The 12414-nt window shown below is 42.4% G+C and overlaps 1 protein-coding gene across 3 annotated transcripts in view; it reads left to right on the forward strand.

The window, feature by feature from the left end:
* PRPS2 (phosphoribosyl pyrophosphate synthetase 2) overlaps positions 1–12414 on the forward strand; it is a 34694-nt gene that overhangs the window by 4102 nt on the left and 18178 nt on the right. Inside the window, exons 2-3 of one of the 3 annotated variants that reach the window (XM_025373111.1) lie at positions 3741–3935; positions 10371–10380. In XM_025373111.1, coding sequence (XP_025228896.1) covers positions 3741–3935; positions 10371–10380 — 205 coding nt within the window. The remainder of the gene's footprint in view (positions 1–3740; positions 3936–10370; positions 10381–12414) is intronic. The other 2 variants (XM_025373109.1, XM_025373110.1) reach the window with 2 other exon arrangements.

The raw sequence follows: 12414 nt of genomic DNA on the forward strand, positions 1-12414 counted from the left end.
GTGCTGCTATAACAGAATACCGGAGACTGGCTAATTTATAAACAAAAGAAATTTATTTCTCATAGGTCTGGAGGCTGGGAAGTCCAATATTGAGGGGCTGGCATCTGGCAAGGGCATTCTTGCTGCATCATCCCATGGCAGAAGGGTGGAAGGGCAAGAGAGCACATTTGAGAGACAGCAAGAGGGCCAAACTTGCTAATATAATAAACCCATTCTCAAGATAGTGAGCACACTATAGCAATGATGACGTTAATCCATTTGTGAGGACAGAGCCCTCATGACCTGATCACCTCTTAAAGGTCTCACCTGTCAATATTCCTATACTGGGGATTAAGCTTTCAACACATGAACTTTAGGGAACACATTTAAACCACAGCAATTTCCAAATTAAGTTCATCGCATAGTTGATGTAATGTTCACAAAGCAGTTAGATTTAGCTCCTTAGATCTTGAAATAGGAGGGAGCACATAGAACTCTTTCTGTCCCTCTCATCCTGTGAGGTTGGCATATTTTCCTCCATAGTAGAAGGCATGCAAGAAAATGTGTGAATGTTATCAAAACAATTTTCACAACATGTCAACTTGAAAAACTTTATTTTTATTTTCCTTTAAAAATTTTTTTAGAGACGGGGTCTTGCTTACATTGCCCAGGCTGGACTAGAACTCCTGGACTCAAACAATCCCCTTGCCTCAGTCTCTCAAGTAGCTGAGACTATGGGCATGAGCCACCATGCCCAGCCTGTTTTTAAATTTTCATTAGGTATAATTGGCTCTTTTTTTTTTTTTTTCCAGACGGAGTTTCACTTTTGTTGCCCAGGCTGGAGTGCAATGGTGCCATCCCGGCTCACTGCAACCTCCGCCTCCTGAGTTCAAGTGATTCTCCTGCCTCAGCCTCCTGAGTAGGTGGGATTACAGGCATGCACCACCACACTGGCTAATTTTGTATTTTTTAGTAGAGATGGGGTTTCTCCGTGTTAGTCAGGCTGGTCTAGAACTCCAGACCTCAGGTAATCCGCCCACCTCAGCCTCTCAAAGTGCTGGGATTACAGGTGTGAACCACTGCACCCGACCTTATTTGACTCTTTTAAGAAAACAATTGTATTGAGTATCTGATAGCAGGAGAAGGGAGAAGGATAATTATTCATGTTCCTCATTTGTAATTTTAAAATATTTCATTTTGGGATGAATACATTTACAGACAATTCTGCTGTAACGTGACATATGTATTCCTAAAAATTACCACGCTATGCAAAATCAGGCAATCCAAAACCACAGGGCTTATGAGAAAAATGGGGTTAGGGACATAATGTTTAAAAACTTCCTCAGTGACCCATTAAAAAATCATAGGAATGTTATACAGGTTGAGTATCCCTTATCAGAAATGCCTGGGACAACAAGTATTTCAGATTTTTAAATTTTTATTTTTATTTTTTTGCATTTTGGAATATTTCTATTGTACTCACTGGTTGGGCATTCCAAATCTCCAAAAATCCAAAATACAAAATGCTCCAATGACCATTTCCTTTGAGCATGATGTCGACACTCAAAGTTTCAGATTTCAGAATTTCGGATTAGGGATCCTATCAAAATGATAAAACACTGACATGTATTACATGTTCAAAAAATATTGGTTGGGTGCATTGGCTCACGTCTGTAATCCCAGCACTTTGGGAGGCTGAGGTGGGCGGATTACTTGAGGTCAGGAGTTCGAAACCAGTCTGGCCAACATGGCAAAACCTGTCTCTACTAAAAATACAAAAATTAGCCAGGTGTGGTGGTGTGTACCTGTAATCCCAGCTACTCGGGAGGCTGAGGCAGGAGAATCACTTAAATCCGGGAGGCAGAGGTTACAGTGAGCTGAGATGTTACCACTGCACTCCAGCCTGGGCAACAAAGTGAGAAAAAAAAAATTACATAAATATTACGACAGAGATGGGATTTTCCATTGAAAAAATGCCTGAGGTTTAGGGTTCTCTGAAATGACGTGAAAAGTTGTGACACCAAATGTGAATGAGTGTGGCTCGTTGTCCTTGAGGTGTGTACATGGGTATGTTTGTGTATTTCTAAGTGGCTTCATTCAGCTGGGTGCAGTGCAGTTTTCTGCAGTCTCGGGATAAGAGGTTGTGCATAAGAAGACACGAAATTCATGCTATGCTCAAGTTGTTCCAAATAATATCAATCATTGAAAGAAATTTCCCCTTTCAAAACATAGCAGAGCTGACCATCGTCTTGGTTTGGATGCAGAGCTCTGCGAAGGACGTGCCTGAGCACACAGCACTATTTTCTGTTTCTTCCCACCAAAGGAATATACCAGGGATGAGCTGGCTCTCCCTCTCATGTTGGACATCCAGAATTCTGTACCTGGAAATACAGAAACTTCCAGACATGCAATTTTCAAAAACTTAGCTGCTATTTACTCTTTCTCCAGAAGCTATGTGAGGATGCCAACCAGCAAAACAAGGAAGTATACCAAGAAAGAGGATACAGAAAATGGCAAATGGAGTGCAGGAGAGGGGGCAGGGGATCCCCGGATGGCAGCTGTGCACAGGCAGAGAGATAACCCAGGCCTGCCACCCCTGGGAGGGATGCCTGCAAGATGATGAAATGCAGATGGGACTTGAGGCCTCTGACCTTGGGAGATTTTGATTGTTAGTGAAGGGTTTAGGGTGGAATCTGGATTCAGGATTCAGAAAACTTAGCAGATAAAAAGGTAAGAGAATGACCTCCAGGGAAAATAGAAAGAAAAGATGTGCATGAAAAGAAAATATAAACATTCGTTTAAGTTTATTGCATGGCAGAGCTCTAAGCAGCATTTGTGCAGTTAAAAACGTAGAGTCAATCTTTAATGTGTATATTGATCTATATTGGGACGATGGCGAGATGGGAAGTTTGCATTGCAAGTGATGGAACTGAATGGAAATAGAGTTCAATCCTCATCTTCCATAGTGAGAAGTCAATATACTTTGCCTAAAATGAAAAATCAAGACACAGCAATACACACATATTAGCTAGACTTGAAGGAAAATATCTAAAAACCCTATCAAGAGTTGAAATTGGTGGCCTCTGGGCACTTTCTCTGTTATAAGTCTTACAGAATGGTTTGAATTTTTTAAGCAATATGACTGTATAACTTTAATAAAAAACTAAAACTAAATATAGTATTTTGCAGAAAAGAGTTAACATAGCAGGCCTGAGACTTAGGCCTGTTTGCAAGGTTGGCCCTTGGCTGGCCTCTGGGAGCTTAGATTTTGCGAGGGTACCCACCGTTTCCCAGTAAGAATGGCTCACTGCATAAACTCTTAAACAATTGATAAACAATGTGGTTCATGCTGAATGCCTGTGAGTCTGACATTTTGGTATGTGCTAGGCAGAGGGTGCTTATATGACCAGCCCACAATACAAACCCTGGGACTTGAGTCTCTAAGCAGCTTCCCTGGTAGAGAGCCCTTCACACGTGTTGTCACAGCTCACTACTGGGGCCTTAAGCTCTACCTCTGACTCCCCTTGGGGAGGAGTCTTGGAAGCTTGCACCCTCTTTCCCCCATCTTCACCTTATGCACCTTTTCCCTTTGCTGAGTTTGCTCTGTGTCCTTTCCCTGCAACAAATCACAGCCATGAGTGCAACTATTAGGCTGAGTCCTATAAGTCATCCTGGTGATCACCAAACCTGGGGGTGGTCTCAGGGATGCCCAAGATGCAAATATGCTTCAATATTAACCGATGGCAGTTTTCTTTTCCTAGCGTGGAGATTGGTGAAAGTGTGAGAGGGGAAGATGTCTACATCATCCAGAGTGGCTGTGGGGAAATTAACGACAACCTGATGGAGCTCCTTATCATGATCAATGCCTGCAAGATCGCGTCATCATCCAGGGTGACTGCTGTGATCCCGTGTTTCCCATATGCCCGACAAGATAAAAAGGACAAGGTAGGAGAGGTGTGTCCTGCCCTAGAAACCTGCTCTGGGCCACTGTCAATGTTGTTTTTCCTCATTTATCCATTTGATTAGAATTATCTGGAAAATGTTGGCTTTTTCCTTTGATGATCAAGTAAATATGCTTCCTCATTTCGTTTGTTGAAGGTTTGGCTTTGAACCTACCCTGACGTTAATATTCAAATAAACAGGTAATGCATATTTTTGCAGGTATTAAAATACCATTATTGTCCTTGTTATAATGAAATTGTTGTATGTCTTTGTGGTGGTGGATAGAACACACATGCATAAGAGTACAAGTCAAACTGGAGCATATCTGAATCAGATCACTGGATTGTATCAATTTCAGGATCCTAGCTGTGATACTGTGTTATAGTTTTACAAGAGGTTACCACAGGGAACTGGGTAAAAGGTTCACAGGATCTCTGCGTTGTTTTATACAACTGCATGTCAATCTACAATTCCCCCAAAATAAGAAGTTTAATTAAAAAAAAAAACCCATGATCTCTTTTTAACCTTTTAAAAAGAGTAGAAATAGTATCATTGAATTATGTTTTCCACAACATTAGCATCAGAGGAGGCTCTGTGAGGCTTTAGAAAAAAATTGAAGAAAATTTGATTGGCCTTTGCCTTTGAGAGCAACAGAGAAATCGGAGGTTGAGAAGAACTTTGAAGGAGATTGTATTCGTTTTCTAGGGCTGTCATAAGAAATTACACAAACTGCGTGGCTTAAAAGAGCAGACATTTTTCCCTCACAGTTTCAGAGGCCCAGAAGTGTGAAATCAAGGAATGGACAGGGGCACGCTCCCTCTGAAGTCTGTAAGGGAGGATGCTTCCTCACTTCTTCTAACTTCTGGTGTCTCCTTGGATTCCTTGGCTGTGGCTACATCACTCTGGTCTCTGCCTCTCTCTTCACCTGGCCTCTTCCCTGTGTCTCTTCTCTGTTTCTTATAAGCACACTGTCATTGGATTTCAGGCCTAACCTAATCCAGAATGAACTCAACTTCATCTTTACATTGGTTATATTTGCAGAGACCCTATTTCCAAAATGAGGGCACATGCTGAAGTTGTGGGTGGACATGAGTTTTAGGGGGATATTGTTTGACCTACTACAGTGGTCAATTCCCAGCTGTTGTACGTTCCATAATTTATGGATAGATAGATGTTCAGCTGGGCTCAGAGAATCCTGCCAGTTTGCAAGACACACTGCTGTTCTCTGATTTGGTAACTCAGTGCAAGAGAAGTTTTCCCCAATATGCTGCTTTTTATCTCCATAATTCACTTCTGAAACAACACAGATTTCTGAAGTAGCACACAAGATCCCCTCATATTTGAAAAAAATCCCTTTATAAATTTGAATTCATATATCAAAGTCCCCCTGAATTTTAATCCCAGCCTCCTCAAGTCATGGTTTCCATTCCCTGTCTTGAAGATGGCCAATGAGTTAATTTCTCACCTAAAATCTAATTAGAAGGGTCCACATCTTTTATCTGTAAATGGCTATATGGTCTCTGTTGCAACTACTCAACTCTGGTTGTACTTCAAAAAGAGCAATAGACAATATGTAAATGAATGGGTATGGTTGTGTTCCAATAAAACTTTATTTATGGACACTGAAATGTGAATTTCATATTATTTTCACGTGCCTTGAAATATTATTTTGAATTTTTTTCAACCATTTAAACATGTGAAAGCCATTATTAACTCACAAGCAGTACCAACACAAGTGACTGGTGGCTGGTGGCTAGCTGGATTTGGCCTATAGGCCACAGTTTGCCAACCACTGTATTAGACCACTGATAGATTTTGTGTGTGTGTGTGTGCGTGTGTGTGTGTGTGTGTGTGTGTGTGTTTATGATCTAAACTTGACCTTGGGCAGCCAAAACCTTAGGTCACATGCACTGCTATGAAGCGGTATCCTCCCACTAGCTATTCGTATAGCTCCTTTTATTTTAAACTTGATTCTAGAGTTTTATGTGTATTTTTAGCTGTTAAGTTTCAATTTTCTAATTTTGTCCCATTGGTATAATCTGTTGTCCTAGCTATTCTTCCCATCTGTATGTTTCCACAGGATTGTTTAGCATCTTTCTCCTTGTCCATGTCATGGAAGAGCTAGTTTTCTGCCATTATTTCTTCTGCCATTATTTCTTCCTTCCTTGTGGTTTAGTAAATTCTCACATTGTAGCTGGTTTTTTGTTGTTTGTTTGTTTGTTTGTTTTTGAGACGGAATCTCACTCTGTTGCCCAGGCTGAAGTGCAGTAGCACAATCTCAGCTCACTGCAACCTCCGCCTCCCAGGCTCAAGCGATCCTCCTGCCTCAGCCTCCTGAGTAGCTGGGACTACAAGTGTGCACCACCACGCCTGACTAATTTTTGTATTTTTGGTAGAGACAGGGTTTCACCATGCTGGCCAGGCTAATCTTGAACTCCTGACCTCAAGTGATCTGCCCGCCTTGGCCTCCCAAAGTGCTGGGATTACAGGCGTGAGCCACCACCCAGCCTGTAGCTGTATTTTTAATCAAGCTCTTTCACTCTCAATAGATTTTATATTTTGTATTTGGCCCTAAGATATTGAATATATTGTAACTTCTTTAGAAAATTACTCCTTTTATCATTATACATGCCCTCCTCCACTGTTAGGTGATTTGTAACCCCATGTTCCTCTTTAAGTGATAAAATATTGGAAGCTCTACAATTTTGTTAGCACATATCTGATTTGTGGTGACCTCTTTTTACAAAGTTGTATTTTCAAAATGTTTTCTTATTTGAGTTGGAAAAACTAGCACTGTTTTTTCACCACTCCTTCTATTGTAGGAGGTGTGATGCAGTCCAGCCTCCATCCCCTAGTTGCACGTAGTGCTCCCAGCCACCGCTAACAAGAAGAGTCCTGTGGATTTCTGGGACTGCAGTGGCTAGAACTGTTGTTTTTTTGTTTTGTTTGAGATGGAGTTTCACTCTTGTTGCCCAGGCTGGAGTGCAGTGGCGCCGTCTTGGCTCACTGCAACTTCTGCCTCCCAGGTTTAAGGATTCTCCTGCCTCAGCCTCTCAAGTAGCTGGGAAGCATGCACCATGACGCCTGGCTAATTTTTTGTATTTTTAGTAGAGATGGGTTTCACCATGTGGGCCAGGCTGGTCTCGAACTCCTGGCCTCAAGTGATCTGCCCACCTCAGCCTCCCAAAGTGCTGGGATTACAGGCATGAGGCCCCGCACCTAGCCGGCTTTAACCGTTTTGTGGAACTGTGTTGTCTAACTAGCTAGTAGCAGTTTTCCCGATGTTAGACAGTTAAATGTGTTTTCCATTTTGGCCCGTTGTGAAAACACGTTTATTTTCTTTCTTCTACCCTTTCTTTAATCACTTTGCTGTAAGTGTGTTTCTTGGTAATAACATTGTAGCTGCTTTTAATTTTTTATCCCAGTCAGACAATTCCATGACTTTCTGAGCTTAACTGCTGATGGAAGAGAGGTCTTTCATCATCAACCACACATAAGCAGGGCCACTGGTAACATTTGAGAGACAGTGTGTGTAGTGGCTTAGGAAGTCGTGTGGTTTCTCGTTAGAGAACACAGCTAGGAAAGAAGTAATCACAGTGGGGTGTATTAGTTTCCTAGCACTGTTATAACAAATTACCACAAACTGGGTGACTTAAAACAACAGAAATATGTTCTCTTAAGTGCTAGAGGCCAGAAGTCCAACATCAAGGTGTTGGCAGAGGAATATTCCTTTTGGAGGCTTCCGGGGAGGCTCCTCCTTCCTTGCCTCTTTCAGCTCCTGGTGACTGCCAGCCTTGAGGCCACATCACTCTAATCTCTGCTGGAATCTGCGCATGGCCTCGTCTTTTGTCTCCATCAGATCTCTCGCTCACTCTCTCATTTTCAATTTTCTTTTTAGAGACAGAATCTCACTTCGTCACCCAGGCTGAAGTGCGGTGGCACAATCTTAGCTCACTGCAGCCTCAAACTTCTGGGCTCAAGTGATCCTCCCACCACAGCCTCCCAAGTAGCTGGGACTACAGGTGCATACCACCACACCTGACTAATATTTTTTGCTTTTTGTAAAGGCGTGTCTCACTATGTTGCCCAGGCTGGTCTCGAATTCCTGGGCTCAAGAGATCCTCCTGCCTTGACCTTCCAAAGTGTTAGGATTAAAAGCATGACCACCACACCTGGCATCTCTCTTTAAAGGATACATGAGGTAGCATCTAGGGCTCACCTGAATAATCCAGGATAATCTCGCCATCTCAGGATCCTCAATGTCATCACATCTGCAGAAACCCTCTTTCCAAATAAAGGTAACATTTACAGGTTCCAGGGATTGGGCTCTGATATTTTTGGGGCCACCATTCAGCTCACTCCAGGAGGTCTTAAAGGAAGTCACTGATGTGTTAAGAGACAAATAGTTTAAGGACACTTTGGGCTTGGAGCTAGTACATATCATTTATCATCTAGGCCAGGATGCTTTCAAGATTGAAAGGGAGCTCTATGGATAACTGTGCTGGGAAACAGGTGTCTGCCTAGACTGTCCTGGGCAAGTGACATAGGGCCACCCTCTCTATAGCCTCTGGACTGACCTTGGAGGTGGCCAAGACACATAAGCTGTCCTGACACCATTATTTCTTACATGTCTGTGTAGTCAGTGTGACTCATATTGTAGTGAGGAGACAATTTTGTTCTCTCCCCAAACTTCTGAAAGAGGAATTCTTAATTCTTAATTTTATCTATTATTTGAGGTATGCCTTTGCTTTATTTTTTTGAAATGGAATCTCGCTCTGTCATTCATGCTAGAGTACAGTGGCACAGTCTTGGCTCACTGCAACCTCTGCCTCCAGGGTTCAAGCAATTCTCCTGCCTCAGCCTCCCAAGTAACTAGGATTATAGGCATGCGCCACCACACCTGGCTAATTTTAGTATTTTTAGTAGAAATGGGGTTTCGCTATGTTGGCCAGGCTGGTCTTGAACTCCTGACTTCAAATGATCTGCACACCTCGGCCTCCCAAAGTGCTGGTATTACAGGTGTGAGCCACCGCGCCTGGCCCACCTTTGCATTTTTTAAATGACTGATAATACTTTTCCCAACTATTCCTTCCTTACCTTGGATCACATGGCTTGGCTTTGTACTGAGAAACTGTACTTCGGTGAGGGGAACAGGTATTTAGTAAGCACCTAAGAGAGATGGCCGCAGCCTGTTAGCATACTTCATCTCTTAGAATCTCTTAGACAAGTGCTACTGTTTACCAGTACAGGTTAATGATGAGGAGACCAAGCATGATTGGGGTGGGGGTGAGGGGTAGGGGAAATGCACTTCTACCTTTTTGCTTCATTTAGGAAGGCATAAAGCCATGTGGTGTTAGATTGTGATGAGAAGCTGTGGCTACACTTGATCTCTCATCCCAGAAAGAAAATTCTCCTGCGCAGCCACAGGAGGAGCTCTGGGCAGCCCTCCGAGACTTTCTGTTGTGCTTTTTCCCTTCCCTGAGGACTGTATTACCTATGACGTCTAATGACAATGAAATTCTGTGTAATTGCTCTACTTGGAATTCCTTGCAAAGAAGCCCAGAAAAAAAAAAATCTAGAAGCTCTTAACCAGATTCAAATCTGGTTTTGTTTTTTTCTGTAAACCTTGTTGCTGCTTTTTAAGCAAGCCCTGCACATACGTAACATTTTATTTGGGGTTTTCGTTGTATGTACAAGACACCAGGGACAGATTCTGATGGCGAAGGAATGGTTTCATAAATTAGGACACATCCATACAATATAATATTAACATAGAAAAATGATGATGATGTAATATTAATTGTAAAAGACATGGTGCCAAGTGGTCTGAGCTCTGGCATTGAGAATCAAGTAGGCTCAGATTTGAATTCCAGCACCATTATTTACTCAGTTTGTCCTTTGTAAAAGTTACTTAAACTGTCTGTATCTTTAGTTTCCTTATCTGTAAATTAAGTACAGCACTAGCTACTATTTATGAAGTACCTACCATATCATAATACATGAGTGGGCAGGCTTTTTCTGAAAAGAGCTGAATGTCATTTTGGATGCCATTTTGGATGTCAATGTCAGTGGGCCACTGGGTCTATTGCAGCAGCTCCACTCTGCCATTTTAGTGTGAAAGCAGCTGTTAGTCAATGTGTACATGAATGGGTATGGCTGTGTTCCAGTAAAACTTTATGTGCACTGAAATCTGAACCTCATATAATCTTCAGATGTCACAAAATATTGTTCTGTTTTTGATTGTTTTTCAACCATTTAAAGACGTAAAAACCATTCTTAACTCACTGGTTATGCAAAAACAGGCCGTGGGCTAAGTTTGGCCCATGGATTCTAATTTGCCAGTCCCTGCTATAGAACACACTCAATAACTGCTGGTTCCCTTCCCTGGTAAAAACAAGAGGTTGGGTTGGGCATGGTGGCTCACACCTGTAATCCCAGCACTTTGGGAGGCCGAGGTGGGCAGATCACCTGCGGTCAGGAGTTCGAGAACAGCCTGGTCAACATGGTGAAACCCCATTTCTACTAAAAATGCAAAAATTAGCCAGGCATGGTGGCATGTACCTGTAATCCCAGCTACTCAGGAGGCTGGGGCAGGAGAATTGCTTGAACCCAGGAGGCAGAGGTTGTAATGCAGTGAGCTGAGATCTCACCACTGCACTCCAGCCTGGGTGACAGAGCAAGACTCCATCTCAAAAGGAAAAAAAAAAGAAAAAAGAAAAAAATAGTAGATTGTGGGCAAGGCTGGGAATAATGACTTCTGAGGCGGGTAAAGGACTTGTAGTTTGGGGATTTTCTTTTTTCAAAATCATTTTCAAGATCATGTTCTCTTTTCAATAAAATTTTCTTTTGTTTCCTTTTTTGTACCAGAGAAATTGAGAACAGTTTTTCCTGATGTGAATTTCTACAGTCTTGTAATTTTTTTAAAAGCCTGTCAAATTTACACTTTTCGAAAGGCGATGTTTGATGCATTGAATAACATCTGGAATAGCCTGGGACTCTGTCATGATTGGGCTGACTTGCAAAACATTTGACTTTTATGCATTTTTCACTAGGGGAGCTGAGTGTTTTACTTTTGGCTACTGTACCTTGACTCTACCTTTGTTTCAATGCTGTACTTTTCTTTGTATAGGCTAGCAAGTCAGTTAACTAGTAAATCATTTTTCCTGCAAGATTCAGTTGGGTATGAGCCGAACTCTGAGACACAGAACAAAAACCAAACTTGTAAACAAGGTGTGAAGAAGAAAATCAGAAAGTGTGAATTTAGAAATTACCCTGTGGTTTGGATCCCAGAAGTTAAGAAACACTGGATGCCACTGAGGAGAGATGAGAAGGGAGGATTCTTTTTGCTGGCGCCTTAGTCTGTGCTGCTGTAACAAAATACCACACACTGGGTAATTTATAAAGAACAGAAATATTCTTTGGTGCCGGGCGTGGTGGCTCACGCCTGTAATCCCAGCACTTTGGGAGGCCGAGGCGGGCGGATCACCTGAGGTCGGGAGTTGGAGACCAGCCTGACCAACGTGGAGAAACCCCATCTGTACTAAAAGTACAAAATTAGCCGGGCGTGGTGGCGCATGCCTGTAATCCCAGCCACTCGGGAGGCTGAGGCAGGAGAATTGCTTGAACCTGGGAGGTGGAGGTTGCAGTGAGCTGAGATCATGCCATTGCACTCCAGCCTGGGCGACAAGAGTGAAACTCCGTCTCAAAAAAAAAAAAAAAAAGAAAGAAATATTCTTCGAACGTGTGTCGTGGGAGGGGGGGAAAAAGGACAAAAATGTATTTTCTCATAGTCCTGGAGACTGGAAGACCAAGACCAAGCACCGGCATTTGGTGTCTGTTACGGGCTGCATCCTCCAGAGGGAAGAATGCTGTGTCCTTACATGACAGAAGACGGAAGGGCAAGTTTGCAAAATGCTGCCTGAAGCCTCCCTTAGAAGGACCTTAATCCCGCTCTCAAGGGAGCAGCCCTCAGGGCCGAATCACCTTTTAAAGGCCCCACCTCTTAATCCTATCACATTGGCAACACCTGAATTTTAGAGGGGACCATTCAACCCGTAGTAACTGATTAGACAATTGTAGGAAAAGCACAAAATTGATTAGCGTTGCAAATCAGGTTCTATTACAAAGCAGTTGTAGCAACTGATTTGCTTTTTTTATTGTCCTGGAACTTTGTTACACTAAATAATTCTCGTAATTAGTGAGGCTAATGAGTAAGCCTTGGACATTTAGTGTTAATCTGTTAGTAAATATTTATTGAAGAACTATCAAATGCAGAGTGTGGAACTGTGTTCTGCGGATGATGTGAAAATCTCCAAAACCAATTGTTTGCCCTTGAGGGATGTATTCTAATTGTGAACTATGACATTTGTACATATAATATATCGGAACATCTATCTTTCAGCAGGTATCACAAGGCAGTCCCAAATGGTAGGGCCAAATGCTTACCAATTCTGTGCCCCCTTAGAAAGGAGAGATGATTCCTGGAGTGCTGCC

Source organism: Theropithecus gelada, chromosome X, assembly GCF_003255815.1.
Source record: "Theropithecus gelada isolate Dixy chromosome X, Tgel_1.0, whole genome shotgun sequence".
Taxonomy (NCBI): Eukaryota; Metazoa; Chordata; class Mammalia; order Primates; family Cercopithecidae; genus Theropithecus; species Theropithecus gelada.